Here is an 18,987-nt window from a genome sequence, read left to right as displayed (position 1 = left end):
GGTTTCAGTTTCAGGGTGAGAATGTTGTGTCTGAGCATGGAGGAGCGGCAACGTTTGAACAGTTCATCCAATTTCATCAAGACATGCGTGATTGGGAAACTCACATGCAACTGCAAAATGATTTGGTTGAGCATATGTGGGCTCATGTTGGCAACCAATAGATTTATCTTTTTTTATTCGTTTGCAAAACTATGTGAGACATTTTTATTTTTATTCGGCTTGTAATAACTTTGCTATTTTATTCTGTCCAAACTATGTTATTTGATTCAAACTATGCAAATTCATGTAAAATAGGGCGACGAGCCGGCCACGCCGGTACATATGGATCGGCGCGCGCTGCCGACCCATATCTAAAACAAGGTGGACGGCCGACCCAAACGGACAAAATACGAACGAAATCGCCGTCCGTTTGGATCGTCCCATTGGAGTTGCTCTAAAAGGCTCAGAAGGTGTGGTTCTTCCAAAATTTACTCAAACGCAGAAAGTTCTTCCAAAATTTACTCAAATGCAGAAATTACTGAACTGCACATATTCTCACTTAAGTCAAGCCATACCCACGTTTGATTTGATCTCAATAAAATTAAATTGACATCCGGGCGGCCCTCCAACGGCACCGGGTTGGTGGAGTGCGCCTAGCCGAGACGCTGCACATTTACGCTCCTCTGCTTTCATCTGCCTCTGCCCACTTTAAATACCTCCGCTCCCCGGCCCGTAGCGTAGTACTACGCATCAGCTCTCTCTCTTTCCTCGAGGCCTCAGTCAGTAGTTAGCCACTAGCCACTGAACCAGAAGGCGGCCATGAGGCAAGGAGGAGGCGGAGGCGACGGGGTGAGCCCCGGCAATGTCCCGGTGTGCTACTACGGCGCGGGCGGGCGCGTGTCGGCCTCCCTGGAGCGGCGGGTGCGCGCCGCCGAGGTGCTCCTGCGGTGCGCGGCGTGCGCCCTCGCCGTGCTCGCCGCCGCCCTCCTCGGCGCCGACCGCCAGTCCCGCACCTTCTTCTCCATCCAGAAGGTCGCCCGGTACACCGACATGCAGTCCCTCGTGTAAGCCCCTCCCTCCCCATCATCTTAGTTACTAGTACTAGCATGCAGTAGTTTATCAACCTGCTCTCTCTGCATGCGGCCACTAAAAAATCTCCTCCCCACCATCCACGGCTCACTGTCTCGCTAGTCACGGATCTCCGCCACTCAGAACCTCTCCTCTCGACTAGTCACGGCTCACTGAAGCTGTCAACCAGTGCGGCAGCTACTAGAAAAGAAGAGGATCTTCTTCCAAATTTCCTTTTTTTCCTTTTGGCACGAAGTAGCCAGTGGTCGCAGAATCATTGTTCATTTGCCGTCGCCGATGGGTCGATCGACCCCATTGTTCTAGCTAAGATTCTCTTTACTACTAGTACTGGTTTTCACACGACGAGCATGTACCTTATTACCCTTGTGGTTGTTGAGTAGCCAGCCACTAGCCAGTGCCGGTAACTCGGCCAATGTCCTAGTACCACTTCCGTTATGAGCTACGCATGCTCAGTTATAGTACTAGTAATCTTCCTCGCCCACAGTTTTTTTCTATAGAAATCTTGCTTAATTTGGCACACCCATCAGGTTAGCCTTATTTTTAGCCACCGTATCAGCAGTTCAGTACACGGTGCAAGACGCACGCACGAGCAAAGTAAACCGTCGATGAGGACGATTGACTGCAGGAGTAGTACGTCGTCACGGAGGAAACAAGCGCTTTAAAGGCTATTTTATCCCCTGTCGGGGCCAACGGCCCATCCCCCATATGTGCCGGTGCCGCCGCTGCCTCACCGCCTCGCTGCGTGGCCGCACCGGGGAAGGCATACTCTGCCTGCGTGCGTGCATGCATGCATGTAGACGGGCAGGCCGGCTCGGCCGTGAAGCTCCACTGGCAATCAATGGCGCGTACGTACGCATGCTGGCCTGGCCCGTCCATGCTCAGATGGCATCCCGGCGAGGTGAAACGGGTAGCAGGTGGAGAACGAACGACAAGTGTGAAGTGTGCTCACAGTGGCAAGCATCGTCGCACCCACCACGTGGTGCAGTGCTCAATGGTTACTTAGATCATTTATGGCTGCATAGCCTACCTACCAGCGAGCACGGTTGAGGCACATCTACGGTTTTACTGCATCTGAAACAGGTTTTTTTATACTGTACTGATAATTCATCATGGTGTTCTTCTATCAGCGGAGAATATATATTTTTTGTTGAAAACGCGAATGATAACGGTGCTCCATGATCAGCGATTCAGGATGTTTGGCAGCCATTTATGACCGGTGCTGAAGCCATCAGATGTGTGCGTTTGCATCGCCCACTTCAAAAAAATCTTCATTGTTTCTCTCCACATTTAACACCTACTACAAGCTACTCTTTAGCAGGACCATCCTCACACTGGACCAACGCATACATAATGTGCCAAGTAGTACGATAGAAAAGCTAACCCCAGGCCGGCCATCAGGGCTGTAACATGTACAAGTAATTCTGTAGGCCAACATGAAGTACTGCACACAGTGGCGGTTTGCTGATCACTTGGCTTTGGATGGATGCAGGATCTTGGTGATAGCAAGTGGGATGGTTGCCTGTTACAGCCTGCTGCAGGGCGCGCGGTGCCTTGTGAGCATTGTCAGGGGCGGAATCCTCCTCAGCAGGCCCTTGGCGTGGGCTATCTTCTCGTGTGATCAGGCAAGTTAACAGTGCTTGTTGTCGCCATCAGCCTTTCCTGTCATTTGTTTGCTTTCGTTAGCATACAGCATGTTTGTCTCCTTGTTTGTCACTGTCAACGGGTGGCTTTCGGCTATCACGGGCGCATTTGAGGGGAGATATATATGGTTGTTTCTCTTGGCACTCAACCGAGGTTCTTCTGTGTGCAGAATTCGATTATTATTGCATATCAGTTAAAGTGCCCCCACCTAAACTCATAAGAAAGCTTCATACGTAAGTGCCCCTGGTCCATATTACTTGTCGCTAGTTTAGCAGTACTCCGGCACGTGTATTTAGGTCGTCAATTTGATCAATTTAATGATAATCATATATTACAAAAAATATATCATTAAAAACTTTAGATATTCTATTTTTAATGACATAATTTTAATATTAAATAATATATTTTATATAAGTTAAATTGACGACCTAGGTACACGTGCGTGCCTTATAAACTGTGACGGAGGTAGTAGTACAATCGTAAAAGGAAGGACATTAACTTCACCTGTCTTTTAGTAGTGTATCAGAAAATTCATGCTGTTGTCGGATGTGTAAACTGCGTGATTTACTGGCATATGAGGACTGTTTCTTTTCTTTTGCTCTGCAAGTAGAGAAAATCCAACTTGAAAAAACTTAGGGCTCCTTTGATACAAAGGAATTTTATTGGATTTTTAGAGGATTTGGATCCTTAGGATTTTTTCCTACGATGGTCGTTTGATTCGTAGGATTGAAATCCTTTGGAATTTCTCCATAGGATTCGTTTGTATTACATTTTGGAGGAAAATTTTCATCCACTCAAACCTCTTTGTAAAATTTCTTTGTTTTTCCTGTGCTATCAAACACACTTCTAAATCCTGTAGAATAAAAAAGAACATGTCACTCTATTCCTACGTTTTTTCTATTCCTGCATTTTGAGAATCATACGAATCAAAGAGGCCATTACTGTCCATACTGACGTTTGCAGAGATTAAAAAAAAAGGGAAACTACTGCTTGAATTTTGCATTTATAGCATATGGGGCATTCCTCTAGTCCTAGAGATTATAGATTGGCTATCGTCGGGTCACATCGATCTCGTCTAGCTGCTGCAGTACTGTTTGTACCAGAACTTGTCCGTGCAGCAGGTCATATATCACAATCAACACATAGCCACATTTTGGTATGTTCCTTGAAAATTAATTGTGAAACCATTATGAGAAGTTTTTTTTTTACCAATAGAGGGCATTTTTACTAACTCAAAATGCAGCATCAAGCTGATACAAATCATGTTGAGTAACAGTCAACCCTACATAATTAAGATGTACACAGTCAAACGGTTGCTTGAACATACTCCATGCCCACCCGGGTTGTGATGCATTTTGCGGTGACCCTTTCTTTACTTATCTCCTTATCAGGTTCCTAAAAAATGCACTACTCACTATAGTCTATACACATACTCCCTCCGTTCTTAAATATAAGTCTTTTAATCGATTTTACTAGAGGACTACATACGAAGCAAAATGAGTGAATCTACACTCTAAAGCATGTCTATATACATCTGTATGTAGTCTTCTAATGAAATCTCTAAAAAGACTTATATTATGAAACGGAGGGAGTACATTAGTACTTACTGATGGGGCAAGTATGAAATAAAATGTTACCAATTTGACAAAGGAATATGGTCTCTCACGGTCAAATGTGATCATGTGCATCTGCTGTCTGGATTCAGCATGCCCCGGGATGGACAGGGCATGCTGGTATTAGTTGGGAGATCACAAGTTCAGAACCCATCATAAACACCACATGGGTTGTTCAGTTGCCTATTCATTCTACCATTGAACTCCCCCAACAAGATCGTAGTACCCGCGCACTGTTCATTGGGAGTAACCAGTTTTCAGTCTGCTACTAGGACTACGACCAACTTCATGAGCTCGACACGATTGCTTCTAGTACTGTACTGACACACACACAAAAAAAAAAAAAATACCAAGTCGCTGCAGTACTTATGATCAACTTTTATACTCTGTACAGATAAAGCTGTGGGTAGGTTTGTCAAATGTAAGATCGTGCTGCGTGCGCAGGTGATGGCGTACGTGATAATCGGAGCGGTGGCGGTGGCCATGGAGGCGGCGCTGCTGGGCAAGACCGGGGAGGTGGAGTTCCAGTGGATGAAGACGTGCGAGCTGTACCAGCGGTTCTGCACGCAGGCGGGGGGCGGCGTTGCGTGCGCCGTCGCCGCCAGCGCCAGCATGGTCGGGATCGCCCTCGTCTCCGCCTTCAACCTCTTCCGCCTCTACGGCCACGGCAAGGGCAGCAGCAAGTGAACCCTCGCTCCGTCTGCGTGCATGCATGCATGCATGGCCGGCCTCTGTTTAGGTTTTAACGACACTACCGAATCCAAATGCAGCCCGGGGAGAGAAGGAGAACCGTACGTGCGTAGCGTATGTAGCTGCCGTTGATCGTTTTTAGTTTGTTGGTGTTGACACTCATGGTGTCAGGCTGTCAGCGTTAGCCATAAGAAGCTCTGTGGGAGAAAAGCTAGACCGGTTTCTCTGTATATGATGTCAAGTGATCCACAAGGTGTTTGTAGACAGTAATACTATGTGCGTAATAAAAGAGGAGCAAGAAAGCGATGTATCACTGCGGTCCGCGGCCGGCCCAGTTGAACCCTGAAGCGACTGAAGCTGTCAGGTAGTTTTATTCAGTGTTTTTCAGTTATCTCAAAATTTCTCAATAATGCCAGAAACGCACGTAGTTTGCGTTGCGGCTGAATACGTCTAGTCGTTGTTGTTTTCTTTTGAGTCAATTACATCGCTGGTGTGGCAACTTGACGCAAAAAGTTAGTTTAGTGCTAAAATTAATGACATACAGGTATCACAATTTGGCTTACGTTTCTATACGAACAACACGGGGCTCGCTGTTAACGACATGACGGTAAAGTGGACGGGTGATATGGTATTTTGCAACAAAAAAAATACTCAATTTTTTCCTCATGAAATCCACAAACTATTGAAAAATTGGTGCTTGGTGCATGCAAGGGAACTATTTAACCTATTAACTTTTTAAAATCCTTTAAATCAATAACTTGATGCCGCTTTCATATATTCTCATATATATATATAAGACAGTGCAAAATGAGCTGTAGGGATTGGCTCACTCAGTAGTCAAAGAATATATATACATATATATATATATATATATATATATATATATATATATATATATATATATATATATATACTCTATTCATCATCCTGGGTGCAGAATAAATTATTCCTTACTCGAGGTAATTTTACGACAATTTCATAAAAAAAAATTGAAATGCAAATAGATACATTTATATTGATTAACTACGAAAAATTTGCTATAAAAAACCAAAATATAGATCATAAGACCAGAAAAATCGCATTTTATGTATAATTTAAACTATGTTTGTATGTTTGTAATTTTACGTGACATAAAATATTTTTTATGGTGACTGTATTTTTTTTACGATCTCTTTTTACGTATGAGATAAGATTAAAATTTAAGGAAAACGTAAAATTACGGTGTATTAATGTAAAAATAGAGGGGGGAGAATAATTATTCCTCACCCAGGGTGACAAATAGCGTGACCCTATATATATATATATATATATATATATAGAGAGAGAGAGAGAGAGAGAAAGAGAGAGATTATAAAATAATCATATATTGATCTAAATTTATTCATATAATAAATTTTAAATTAAAAAACTGCTCATGTAATTATTTGCATATTGAATAAAAATATATTCAATAAATGCTTATATAAGTTTTTTTTTTGCAGTTTTAATGAAATATTAATGTAATATACTCCCTCCATCACAGTATGTTGGACGTATCTCCGAAACGATAATTTTTCCCAATTAGAAGGAAATAAGGCACATGGCGTTAATTAGCCTATTAATTGGGGTGTTTTGGAAACCATCTCCACCAATGCATGTCAGGAAGTCGTTCATTTAGTGTATGGGGTTACTAATGCGTCAGTTTTATGATTAATTAGACGCTTTTACACCTCGTCGGCTCGGTTTTTCCTACCAACACAAAAACATCTAGGTCCCAGAGCCCCGTGAGATACGTCCAATATACTGTGATGAAGGGAGTATAAAAGTTTCCATGCTTTAAGAAATTTATTTGTTTCACTATATATTTTCATAAATTTTGAAATAAGTTTAAAATATTAACAATTTTAACAAAATATTCATGCTTTAGGAAACATATATTCATATAATGTAAAAATAGTTGGTTGGGATTAGAAGCAGTGACATGTAGTCATCATGTACCAGTGGCCACCACACCACCCAGCAGTGTTACTTTACTTTAGGTATTTATAAAATATATGTAAATTATATTCTTATGTTATAAATAATAACGTTGTAGAATAGCATTACATTATAAAAGTATTCAAGTATTATTTCATACAATTGATATATAAATTACAAAACTTCCATCTAATAATTGGCCTATTTAATAAAACAATTAAAAATTCATTTTTAAAAGTGGTAATATGAGTTTAAAAAGTTGGTGATTTTAATAGAAAAATTGTGTGGTACTCCCTCCGTTTTAAAATATAAGACCTTTTAGAGATTACACTAGGAGACTACATACGGAGCAAAATGAGTGAATCTACATTCTAAAATATGTCTATGTACATCCGTATGTAGTTCATAGTGCAATATCTAAAAGGTCTTATATTTAGGAACGGATGGAGTATATATAAGTATATGCATTGTTATTTTGAATTTTATTTTATTTATGACACACAATTACAATTTTAATCACGAGGTCTCTAAAAAAAGGTAATTAAAAGGAACATTGTCGGGTCTTTTGGGTTGCCCTGCACTCCTACATCCGCAGGTCACGCTATCGAATCTCCATGTATACAATTAGTGCACAATACTATGGATCGTTGATAGATGGACCACACGTGCTTTTATTGTGAGAAAAATATGGGTCGCACACAAAGGTACTTCCGTGAGAATAAAAATTTCAAGTCTTATTTTTGCAAAATAGCAGGCACACGTCGTCCACTCGCTGACAACGGGCCCATGTCACAGTGGCGCGTCTAATCAGCATTGTATTCCTGATGAAACGTGATTTGCATCGTATATGTACATCAAAGCCAAGTTATAACACCAGTTCAATGTATGTCACAAGTTTTTAACACTAAACTGACATTTTGTGCCAAGTTATGACACGAGGGGTGTACTTGACTCATTTCTTTTTTATTGTATTCGTGCGAGGTGATGATCACAATCTACCCTGGCATGTCATGGAAGAAATGGATCCTGGACATAACTCTCAGACGTTCTCTTGTGTTGAGTATCATGATTACTTAGGAAACATAAGATAAATTAAAAATTATTCGGATTTGTCTTATACTTCAACTTTACCTAAATATGATTTGAGCGCCGCCTCATTACTTATTGTTTGTCTTGTTTGTTTGATTTAATTTCTCAAAGCTAAAAAGACCAGCTCGCCCCGCACGTCCGCGTGGGTGATTGGCCTAACATTCTAATAGGGTAACAACGATTTGTTTTTCTTGCCTTATCATTTTGTGCATTTTTCACAAAAATATTATTCATGAATTTACATAAATGTTTTAAAATTAGATTTTTTTAGTGAATACCAAAATTGTTTTCATATACGATGAACAACCCTTCAACATATGATGACCATTTGCTGAATATACACTATTTTTTGTAGTGTAAATTGAACATTTTAAATATACAATGAACTTTTTTATATAAGATGAACCTTTTTAATTATACACAATGCCCATTTATTTAATATGAAATGAACATTTTTATTACACACTTAACCTCTTTTAAGATACGGTGAACTTTTTTTAATATATGGCGAACATTTTTATAATGCGCACTAAATTGTTTTAAAACTCATACTAAACAATTGATTGTGCATCCAAAAAATGTTCACGGAGCAGAAAAATATTCACGATATTCAAAATTTGTTCGCAGATACAAAATATTCAACATTTCACAAATTTCTAAAAATATTCATAATTTGAAAAAGATTTAGGAATTTTAAAAATAAAAAAGGAAGGTAACAAAGAAAAAACAAAAATGATTTAGTAAACAAACTATAGTCCTTGTTCCAAGTCGAGAGTGGACATGCAAGTAGGATAAGAAACTATGGACCTAGTTGCGAGTCGAGGGTATACTTATAAGTGGAACAAGTACACGAAAGTACGATGCCCGTTGTGAGTCAAGGATGAACTTGCATCTAGGATTGAAACAAACAAACCAGTTGTGCATGAGAAGCTGGACTTGCAAGTGAGACAGCAACAAAACCATGACCCAAGTTACAAGTCAAGGATGGACTTGCAATCGGGATGAAAACAAATTATGTTCTAGTTGTGAGTCGGGATGGACTTGCAACTCACACAACTACACAAAACTACGATGCCAGCTCCGAGTCGAGGGTGCACTTGCAACTCGCAAAACAAATGACCATGTTGCGAGTCAAAGAGTGGACTTGCAACATGGACAACAACGAAATTATGGGCCCACTTGCGAGTCGAGGGTTGACTTGCAACTTAGAAAACTACAAAACTACAAGCCGAGTTGTGAGTAAAGGGTGGGCTTGCAACTGGGATGAAACCAACAATATGCCTGGTTGCGAATTTAGAATGGATTTGCAAGTGGGTGAACTACACAAAACTATGATATCCGTTGTGAGTCGGGAATGGACTTGCAACCGAGAAGAAAACAAACGGCCCAGTTGCGAGTCGAGGTGGACTTGCAACTGGGATGAAAACAAACAACGACCTAGTTACGAGTCGAGGATTGTCTTGTAGCTATAACAACTACACAAACTACGATGCCGGTTGCGAATTGAGGGAGCACTTGCAACTGGCAAAATGAAAGGCCTAGTTGTGAGGCAAAGGAACATGGATAACAACAAAACTATGGGCCAAGTTACAAGTCGAGAGTGGACTTGCAACTGAGACAACAACAAAACTGGGAGCCCGGTTGTGAGTTAATGGTGTACTTGCAACTGGGATGAAACAAACAACAGGCCCAACTGCGAGTCGAGGGTGGACTTTCAATTAGGACAACTACACAAAACTACGATGCGAGTCACAAGGGTGTACTTGCATTTGGTATGAAAACAAACAGCCCAGTTGCGAGTCGGAGGATCGGCTTGCAACTGTGAAAACAAGAAAACCATGGCCGAAGTTGCGAGGCAAGAATGGACTTGTAACTAGGATGGAATCAAACTATGATCTAGTTGCAAGTCCAGGAGGACTTGCAGCGAGGACAACTACATAATACTATGATGCCACCTATGAGTTGAGGGTGCGCGACAAAATAAAAACAGTCTAGTTGCAAGTCGGAGGGTGGACTTGCAACAGGGACAACAACAAAACTATGGGCCTAGTTGTGGTTCGAGAGTGGACTTGCAACAAAGACAACTACAAACAACAATCCGAGTTGCGAGTCAAGGTTGGACTTGCAACTGGGATGAAACAAAGAATATGCCTAGTTGCGAGTCAACATCGGACTTGCAACTCGGACAACTACACAAAACTACGATATTATTTGTGAGTCAAAGGTGGACTTGCATCTCAGACAAAAGACAAACTACAAGCCCATTTGTGAGTCGCGCGTGAATTTTCAACTAGAATAAAAAAACATGCACTGCTACAAGTCGATGGTGGACTTGCAACTAGGACAACTACGAGCTAGTTGTGAGTCAAGGATGGACTTGCAACTAGCACAACTACGAATCTATGAGCCTAGTTGCAATTAAAGGGTTAACTTGCAATTAGGATGAAACAAACCACGAGCACAGTTACAAGTCAAAGGTGGACTTGCAACTATAATGAAAAACAAAAATATATGCTCCGGTTGTGAGTCAATGGTTGGTGGTCAACTCGGACAACTACGGACCTAGTTGTGAGTAGAAGGTGGACTTGAAATTGTGATAACTATGAAATTACGAGCCCAGTTGCGAGTCAAGGCCCGACTTGCAACTGTCATGAAACAAACTACAGGAGACTCAAGGGTGGACCTGCAACTGAGATGAAAAACTAAAAACTGTCTGAGTTGCGAGTCAAGGATGAGCCTACAACTAAGATGGAACAAACTATGAGCCTAGTTGTGAGTCCATGGTGCACTTGCAACTCTAGGTGGAGTTGCAACTGGGGGAAATGGTTGGCCTCCTAATTGTGTGTTGAGGATGGACTTGCAAATGGGAGAAAAATGGTTCAAGCCAATTGTCGATGGTGAAGTTGTCATAGTGACAAAAAAAGGATTGCCCCCAATTGCATGTTGGGTGTGGAGTTGCAACAAGGAGAAAAATGAGTCATCCTCTAAGTTACCCATCGAGGGTGGACGTGCGATTCAAAAAAAATGGTTGAAGCCTAATTGTCAATCGAGGATGGACTTGCAACTAAGAAAAAAGGTTGTAATTACATATTGAGGATGGAGTGCAACTGGGACACAAAGGGTCTGGCTCCCCGTTACATGTCGAGGATGGATCTGCAAAGAGGACAAAAAGGGGTTCGTGCCTAGTTGTGTGCCGAGGGTGGACTTTTGACTGGGACAAAAGAAAGGCATGCCTCGAAGTTGCATGTAGGGGATGGAGTTGCAATTGAAACAAAAAAGTTGCCCCTTCCCGAGTTTGTGTGTTGAGGATGAACTTGCAGGTGAGAGAAAAATGGGTTAGACCCGGTTGTGTGTTGAAGATAGACTTGCAATTGGGACAAAACAAATGGCATGTTATGTATGAAGTTATAGTTAGGATAAAAAAAGGCAGACCCCCTAGTTGCATGTTGACGGGGAACTTGCAACTGAAACAAAAATTATTCGGTCCAGTTTTGTATCGAGCGCAAGTTAGAGACGCAAAACTTATCTCTTCGACATCTAAGTTGTAAACAAAATGGAGACACGCAACGACAACTGACATCGGCTTTGTCATCTACTTCTACAAAGCATGTCACATCAATGGGCCCAAAAGAGCACAACCATAAAAATTCTCGACAAAAAAATAAGCATGCAATGCAAAGTGTCCAACAAGTGGACAAGGTAGAACAAGGTGACATAGAAATACGTCGGCTAATGACATGCGATCAAGAGTTTGTTATAAAACTACAACAAGAAGGTCCTGCAAAACAACAATTCAGATAAAAAATGCAAAATCTCATCTTGATGAAGCTTAGAAAACATGCGAGACAATGTCAAATATGAACTAAAAAGGCAACGACCGCATTAGAGCTCCGCTCTTTACTGTACCTTCCAATTCTACATGGTGGCCTAGAAAAAGCGCAACGAAAATGAGTCGCTAGTGGGCCATAATAAAGGGACGTCAAAAGTGAAGCCAAACAAGCAAACAAAAGGATGCGCTATAAATAAACAGTGACCATCGACGCGTGGGATCGAGTGCTCACACAAATTTTACAAAAACTAAATTGAATGATGACAAACTTAGATGATACACAGTTCAAAATCGTCTAAATGTGATTTAGCCATTGCGTGTAAGAAAATATTCATGAATTTAGAAGGTGTTCACAAAACTTCTAAGCATATTTTCAAATTTTATAAAAATATTCACAAAAATATTATTCATGAACTTGAAAAAAGAATAAAAGACAAAATGAAAAATAAAAAACAATAAAGGAAAAGAAAAAAGAAAAATCAGATAGAGAAAATACTCACATTCTTAGTACTATATAAAAACTAACATCATTTGTGTGCGTCGTGGGCATCACACTATATGAAAACTAAGAGCATATGCTACCACAAACAAGTATTATTGTTAAAGTACCAACAATAACATCACTACAGTTAAACCACCAACAATAACAGCAGTGCAATTTACATCAGTGAGATTTATATGCACCTACTTATGTTAATAAATGAGTTTTTTCAATGAGATTTACAAAAATGAGATTTCACGCACTATGTTCTTTAACAGATTTAGAGCCCTTTTACATCAAATTGCATCACGGTTGTAATTTCAGAAGTTGCAACAAGGAGAGGAGAGTGGGGAGAGGAGAGGGGTGCATATTGGGAGGTGTGCTTGCGGCGGTAGTGACTCACTTCTATAGGCCCCCTCATCTCGGTAAGCCGCTCATGTCGAGCCGAGCGATGAGGCCGCGATTCCTGTCGTGGGCGAGGTGAGCGGCGTGGCCCTAGCCTCGAAACCATCACCGCTGGTAGCCCATGTCCCTGCTGGTCTATTTCGCCATCGGCCCCGCCCCCACCGCCCGCTGTCCATGCAAGACCTAGAAATGAGATGGGGAAATTTGTGCTAAGTGTTTATTCCGTTTGATGGTGTCAATGGGTCCCGCTTATCAGAAATGTTACACAATTGAATCAATATTACCTCTCTAGCTCAGCGGTAGTGAACGAACAAAATAAGTGCTAGGTCGTGGGTTTGAGTCCGAGCAGACGCTTCTTTTTTACTAGCCAATATAAGCGGTCCCACGAGTGAGTGTGTCTGCTCCTGGTGTCAAATGGGTCTTTCATGTCAATTAGTTTTGTTCAATATAGACAGATAAGAAAAAATGACACCTGTACACTAACACATACGCGAGATTGCTGTGGTGTCTGCCTACTCATCTAATGCATTACCAATTACGACCATATAATATCATCATATAGTTTATGACCATATATATTGGTCATAAGCAGATAGAAATAAGGTCGTCGGGCAGTGTTGCTTGCTTTAAGACCATTTCATGTAAGGAAATTACGATCTTCTTTACCAGTATGGTCGTTATGGTTTATTGTTTTGGCCCTCCAAAACAACTTACGACCAATTGTGTCTAAATGGTCATAGAATTATGATTATTTATTCCACGCTCACTCACAGAAGGTCACAAGTTGACATATTTCTTGCAGTGAATGAGCTTGACTCCATTGTATTCATGCTTGTCGACCGTTGGACACGAGCAAGAGCGTCGTCGATAGTCTTGTTCAGGAAGTTCATATAAATGAATTCATCCAACACTTCACTTAAGTACAAGGTGTGGAAGTCCGGTCTTTAACGGATCACGGAGGACATGCCTTTCTTGAATAGCATAATGGCCTTGAGAAACTTGCACTTGACCCAATTTTCATATGTTTCATTGCTCCCATGGTCTCGTAGTGAGACGGTGAGAGTAGTCCATCTTCGGTAAAGCTCACGGGGATCTTCATTTTCATTCATCACAAATTCACCGGCATCATCAAGCACCACCTTAGAGTTGGAGCATTAAATGCTCGAGCTTACTTTGTACAAGGAGTTGAGATGAGCCCAATCATCCTTGGATGTAGTAAACGGGCGCAAGTGGGCAAGCTCTTTGGGAGGCATAGCGGCTCGAAGAATGAAGAGTGCGGAAGCATTAAGTTGGTTATCCACCTCTTCTCTTGGGGTCGTGTTGTTTGGATCATGAGGGTGGAATCCTTGCTCGATTACCCTCCAAAGTTGTGTTCAGCTATAATTCAGATGAGACTTGACAAGAAAACCCCAATTAGGAAAGTTAGTTAGATCAAGCTTGGACGGTGGCCCGTGAGAGTTAACATGAGGCGAGGCAACCGGTCCACCCTAGAACGTGGGAGGGGCAATCGCGGCATGAGTGTCTAGCTCATTGTTTCCTTGAGACAGTTTATGGCTAGTAGCACTAGCCAATTCCTTGGTGGAATCGGCATCCATTTCCAAAGAGAATGGATTAACCATTTCCTTGGGATCGGTGGGAGGTTTGCATCTCTCAAGGAATTTATTTAGCGTGTCCTTGACATCATTCACCACAGATGATTTGGGAGAGGCCATGGCCTCATTCAAATCACTAGAGGTGACTACTATCTTGGTCACAGCCGTGGAGTTGTATCCATCCTGAACCTCATCGCGAGCCATACTCTTTAGGCGGTTAAGCCTTTTAAAGAGACGTAGATGTGATACCAATTGAAAGGATCGATATAGTTGACTAAAGGGGGTGAATAGGCAACTACTAATTTTAACCCTTTTAAACAAATTAGGTTTAGCAACAAAAATGTTGTCTAGATATGTAACAACAACAACTAGCAAGCAAGCAAAATATATAACACAATAATATATTGCACAAAGTAAAGGTAAGAAGTAACCACAAGTGGAGTCAGTAGAGACGAGGATGTGTTGTCAAAGTTCCTTCCCTTTGAGAGGAAGTACGACTCCGTTGGAGCGGTTTGGAGGCACAATGCTCTTCAATAAGCCACTAAGACCACCATATTCTCCTCACACCGTCACACAATGCGAGGTGTCGTGATTCCACTAGTGGTGCCCTTGAAGGAGGCGGTCGAACTTTTACAAACAAGGTTGGGGCAATCTCCACAACTTAATTAGAGGTTCCGAACACCAGCACGAAGCTTCGCCACCTCTTCCGTCTAGGGTGCTAAAATGCCCATGAGTAACAAGATCCGCAAGGGTTTAATGGGAAAATCAAATTTCTCTTGATGGACGTGTAAATAAAGGCCTCCTCCAAATCCTAGAAGATCAACAAGTTTTAATGGATAGGGAAAGAAATCGGGTGAAAATGAGCTTAGGAGCAACACTCGAGCTTTGGGAGGAAAGAGGTGAGGTCTTCTTGGGGAACAAGACCCCTTTATATAGTGGTAGTGCAAATCCAACCCGCCGACCTGCCCGATCTTGGCCAAGTACATTGATCATTCACTATCTCAACAACCTGTGTGCATGGGGTGGGGAGTGGCCATGAGTTCTAGAGTTCGGCGACTTGTCCACTGTGGCATCATGGATGAAGGACCTGCTTTGAGATCTCGAAAAGTTGCGTGAGAAATTTGGTATTACAACATTTTACATGGAGTGAAATCACCTATCAGTATGTTATAATCTATTGTTCAATGCTTTTGAGATAGTTCACCACTCATACCGAATGATCATTGGTCCGTTAATCTCACAAGTTTTACATAATACATGAATATTTTTATTATTTAATTTATGACCAGTATATTTTTATCAAAATTTGAAGACAAATTATTTTACTTATTTATCGGGATATAGTATTGACAACAATTAAACTGTGCTCATGGGTGGGCGGGGTGCTAACAGGCCAAACTATTGGTGGCCCTATAAACTACAAAATGATAGACTAGATGTGTAAGAGCTACCCAAATGATAACAAATGAATCACTTACTAGCATCGTGCTATTACTCAGCTAGGCATAGAGCCAACCTATGTATGCCGGTTTTAGGAAACTTCTCAAAATGATTTTTCATTCTTTCCTTTTTCCTTTTTTCTACACTTGCTTTTTTTGTTTTCTTTACTTTTACTTTTTTTCTTCTTTGTTTCATTTTTTCCTTCTCCTTTTCTAATTCGTAAACACTTTTCAAATTCAAAAATAGTTTTAAAAATGTTTGAACATATTAAATTACAAATAAAAAATATGAATATATTACAAATTTGTGTTTTTATTCTTCATTTTAAAAATCATGAATATTTTTCTAATATGTGAACCTTTTTTGCATTTGCGAAAACAATTTGAAACATGGAAATTATAAAATTAATGGAAAAAATTAAATTGATAAAATATGAATTCACAAACATTAATAGAATTACTGAACATTTTTACAAGTTCAAGAATAATTTTTAAATTCATAAATGTTTTTCCAAAGCCGTAACTTTCATATATTTCATAGTAATTTTTCAAATTCAAATTAATGAAAAACTAAAATTAGCTACTTTTGTTTTACTTCTGGCCGTTTTTAATAGTTGTAAACTTTTTATAAGTTAAAAAAAACTCATGTAAACAGAAAAATAAAGTGAAAAAAACAGAAAAAAAAAACTCGCTCGGGAGTAAGTTGAATCACGTGTAGCGTTGCTGGCTAGACTAGACACATGTAGGCACACGCAGTGAGCAATGAGAGTACTTGCGGGAGACAACAAATGGGTTTGTATTGCTTGCTACGAGCGATAGCAACGACTGTTGAACAGAGTTGTACATTTTTTGGGGTGGCCAACCATGGGAACAAATGATATGTGTCGCCCGTCGCAAGCGCTACGGTGAGTCCCCACAGCGACCGACATGGCCGGCCCACTAGGGTTCACCAGGGGTGACCAATAATGGGAACAAATGACATGTATCGCCGGTTCATCTTTTCGGATTTTATTACCATATTTTTCCTACTTTCTTCTTAGTTTCTATTTACTCATATATACCAATCTTTTTATTACTTTTATTTTTAATTTTATTTTCTTAAATTTCTGGACATTTTTAAACTTTCGAATATTTCGTCATATTTGCAAACATTCTCTAACCCATGATATTTTAAATTATGATACATTTTATAAAACCACAAATATTTTCCAAATATATTAATATTTGTTTTTATTTCTGAAATATTTTTATAGTTCTGGTTATATTTTAAAAATCATGAATATATTTTCAATTTCATGATTTACGTATTCATAAATGTTTGTAGATGTCGTGAATAATTTTGAAAATATATGAAATGGTTTTTCCAATTACGTAACACTTTTAAATTTCACAAAAAAATATTTTCACCATTGTTAGTATTTTTATATTAAAATAAAGCCAACCAAATTGAAAAACAAACAATGTGATCGATGGGAAACTCGCGTTACAGGAAGTGTGAGCGATACCAACTAAGGTAGCCTGGCTTGTTACTATGTGAACCATACATATCAGCACCATGTGAGAGCTGACGGTAATTGTGTTAATAGTTGAACAAACACACATGGACATCACCAAGAACAAGTTGATGCGTAGAGCCCTCTGTTTTTTTTTACTTTTTTTGCTTTCACCTGCTGTCCCTATAAAAAAGAGGTACTGTTTTATAAATTATTATACATCACATAACAGCAAGATTAAAATTTTATGGAGAAATTCCAAAAAATATAAATTATTAAATGTAATTGTTTTTTATAATTTATGAAATGTTCCATACCCTTGGAATATTTGTGCTAATTAAAATATTCTCACATTTAGAAAAAAGTATCCATAGATTATAAAAAAAATTATGACTTCAAATAATATTGAAGACTATATAAAATGTTCTCAATATTTTTCTAAAACATCTCTAAGTTTCAAAACATTTCAATGATTTCGCTTAATATTTTAATTTTAATATTAATATTTTACTCTATTTAAAAGTGATAAAGCAAAATTTACAACTATTTATCAATTTCAATAATGTTTGAGATTAATAAATATAAAAGGAAAATTCTAAAATAAATCAAATAATTCAGAATGAAAAAACAAAACCTTAAAAAACAAAAGAACAAAAATATGACGGACAAAAATAGAAAAATGAAAATAATAAACCCAAGATGAAAACTGTGTTGGGCCTGTTGGTGCAGCACACGCTCTTTGTGTCATCCCACTATTTTAATACACAAAGCGTCTAATAGGATTTCCCCGGGGCGAGGTTATTACCCGCTATTGGTGATCATATTGCAACCCCACCAAAGCATATGTCATTTCTCTTCTCATAATATTTTATGGCATTTTGGATTCGGCATGGCAACCAAAATATTGAGGAATGAGTTTTTTTAAAAGGTATACCCTTGTCTATGCATCTCGATCATACATGCAGTCATTTTATTAATTTTTCAAAAAGAACATACAAGTTAATACATCAGTCAGGCTAAAGCCACCATCTAGACAACATCTTTTGCTACTCCTATCACTTTGATGAAGGTGTGTCGAATATCCGAGTCTAATACCAAACATACATCGCACCAAACCCTAACATCTATATTCGGATGCCCCAGCCCAGCCACATACCAGGACTAGGCCCCACACCGGTCTAGCTCACTCTTGGTGTCGCCGTCATCTTCCATCGGTCCATCTCCAGAATAGGAACTAAAACACCGATCTTAGCTGGCCTGCGGTCGAAGTCACCATGGCACAAGACAACGCCACCATCCTGCATGTGTCCATCCACACACACTCGTCGCTGAAACTCCACAGCGCCATGCCGTTATGATCCGACGTCGGCCTTGCGATAGATGCAACACTGCTCCTCCTATTGTCCCCTCCAGCCATCACTTGCTTCAAAATGATGTTTCCAAGAGCAAAAGCGATACTGCGAACGCCATCGCCATTTGATCTGAAAGACCCAGATCTATGGTTTCCCACAGAGCATCCATTGAGGCACTAGTGTGCCGAGAAGGTCTTGTATTTGCTACAGATTTTGTTCAGATAGCATGTCTTGCATTTGATAGAGCAGTAGTGTCGCATATATCTTGTTCACATAGCATGTCATATACATTCCATGGCACAATTTTTTAATGTAAAATGTTTGTTCTCACGTTTGAAA

The 18,987-nt window shown here is 40.0% G+C and overlaps 1 protein-coding gene across 1 annotated transcript; it reads left to right on the top strand.

Moving 5' to 3' along the window:
* The first annotated feature begins 705 nt into the window (after nt 1-705).
* Nucleotides 706-5,322, top strand: LOC123449436 (CASP-like protein 2U2). Its single transcript, XM_045126666.1, has 3 exons — nt 706-1,043; nt 2,558-2,690; nt 4,767-5,322. Exons 1-3 carry the CDS (start codon nt 799-801, stop codon nt 5,007-5,009), a joined length of 621 nt encoding a protein of 206 aa, XP_044982601.1. The 5' UTR covers nt 706-798; the 3' UTR covers nt 5,010-5,322.
* The last annotated feature ends 13,665 nt before the right edge of the window (nt 5,323-18,987 follow it).

This window comes from Hordeum vulgare, chromosome 4H, assembly GCF_904849725.1.
Source record: "Hordeum vulgare subsp. vulgare chromosome 4H, MorexV3_pseudomolecules_assembly, whole genome shotgun sequence".
Classification (NCBI taxonomy): domain Eukaryota; kingdom Viridiplantae; phylum Streptophyta; class Magnoliopsida; order Poales; family Poaceae; genus Hordeum; species Hordeum vulgare.
The sequence above is the reverse complement of the archived record's forward strand: the minus strand, read 5'-3'. Positions and strand labels throughout refer to the sequence as shown.

Bases quoted from the DNA above. Each gene is read 5' to 3' on its own strand.
- LOC123449436 (XM_045126666.1), top strand. From the start codon at position 799: ATGAGGCAAGGAGGAGGCGGAGGCGACGGGGTGAGCCCCGGCAATGTC. The intron at 1,044-2,557 runs GTAAGCCCCTCC...GGATGGATGCAG, and splicing joins ACCGACATGCAGTCCCTCGT to GATCTTGGTGATAGCAAGTG. The intron at 2,691-4,766 runs GCAAGTTAACAG...CTGCGTGCGCAG, and splicing joins CTATCTTCTCGTGTGATCAG to GTGATGGCGTACGTGATAAT.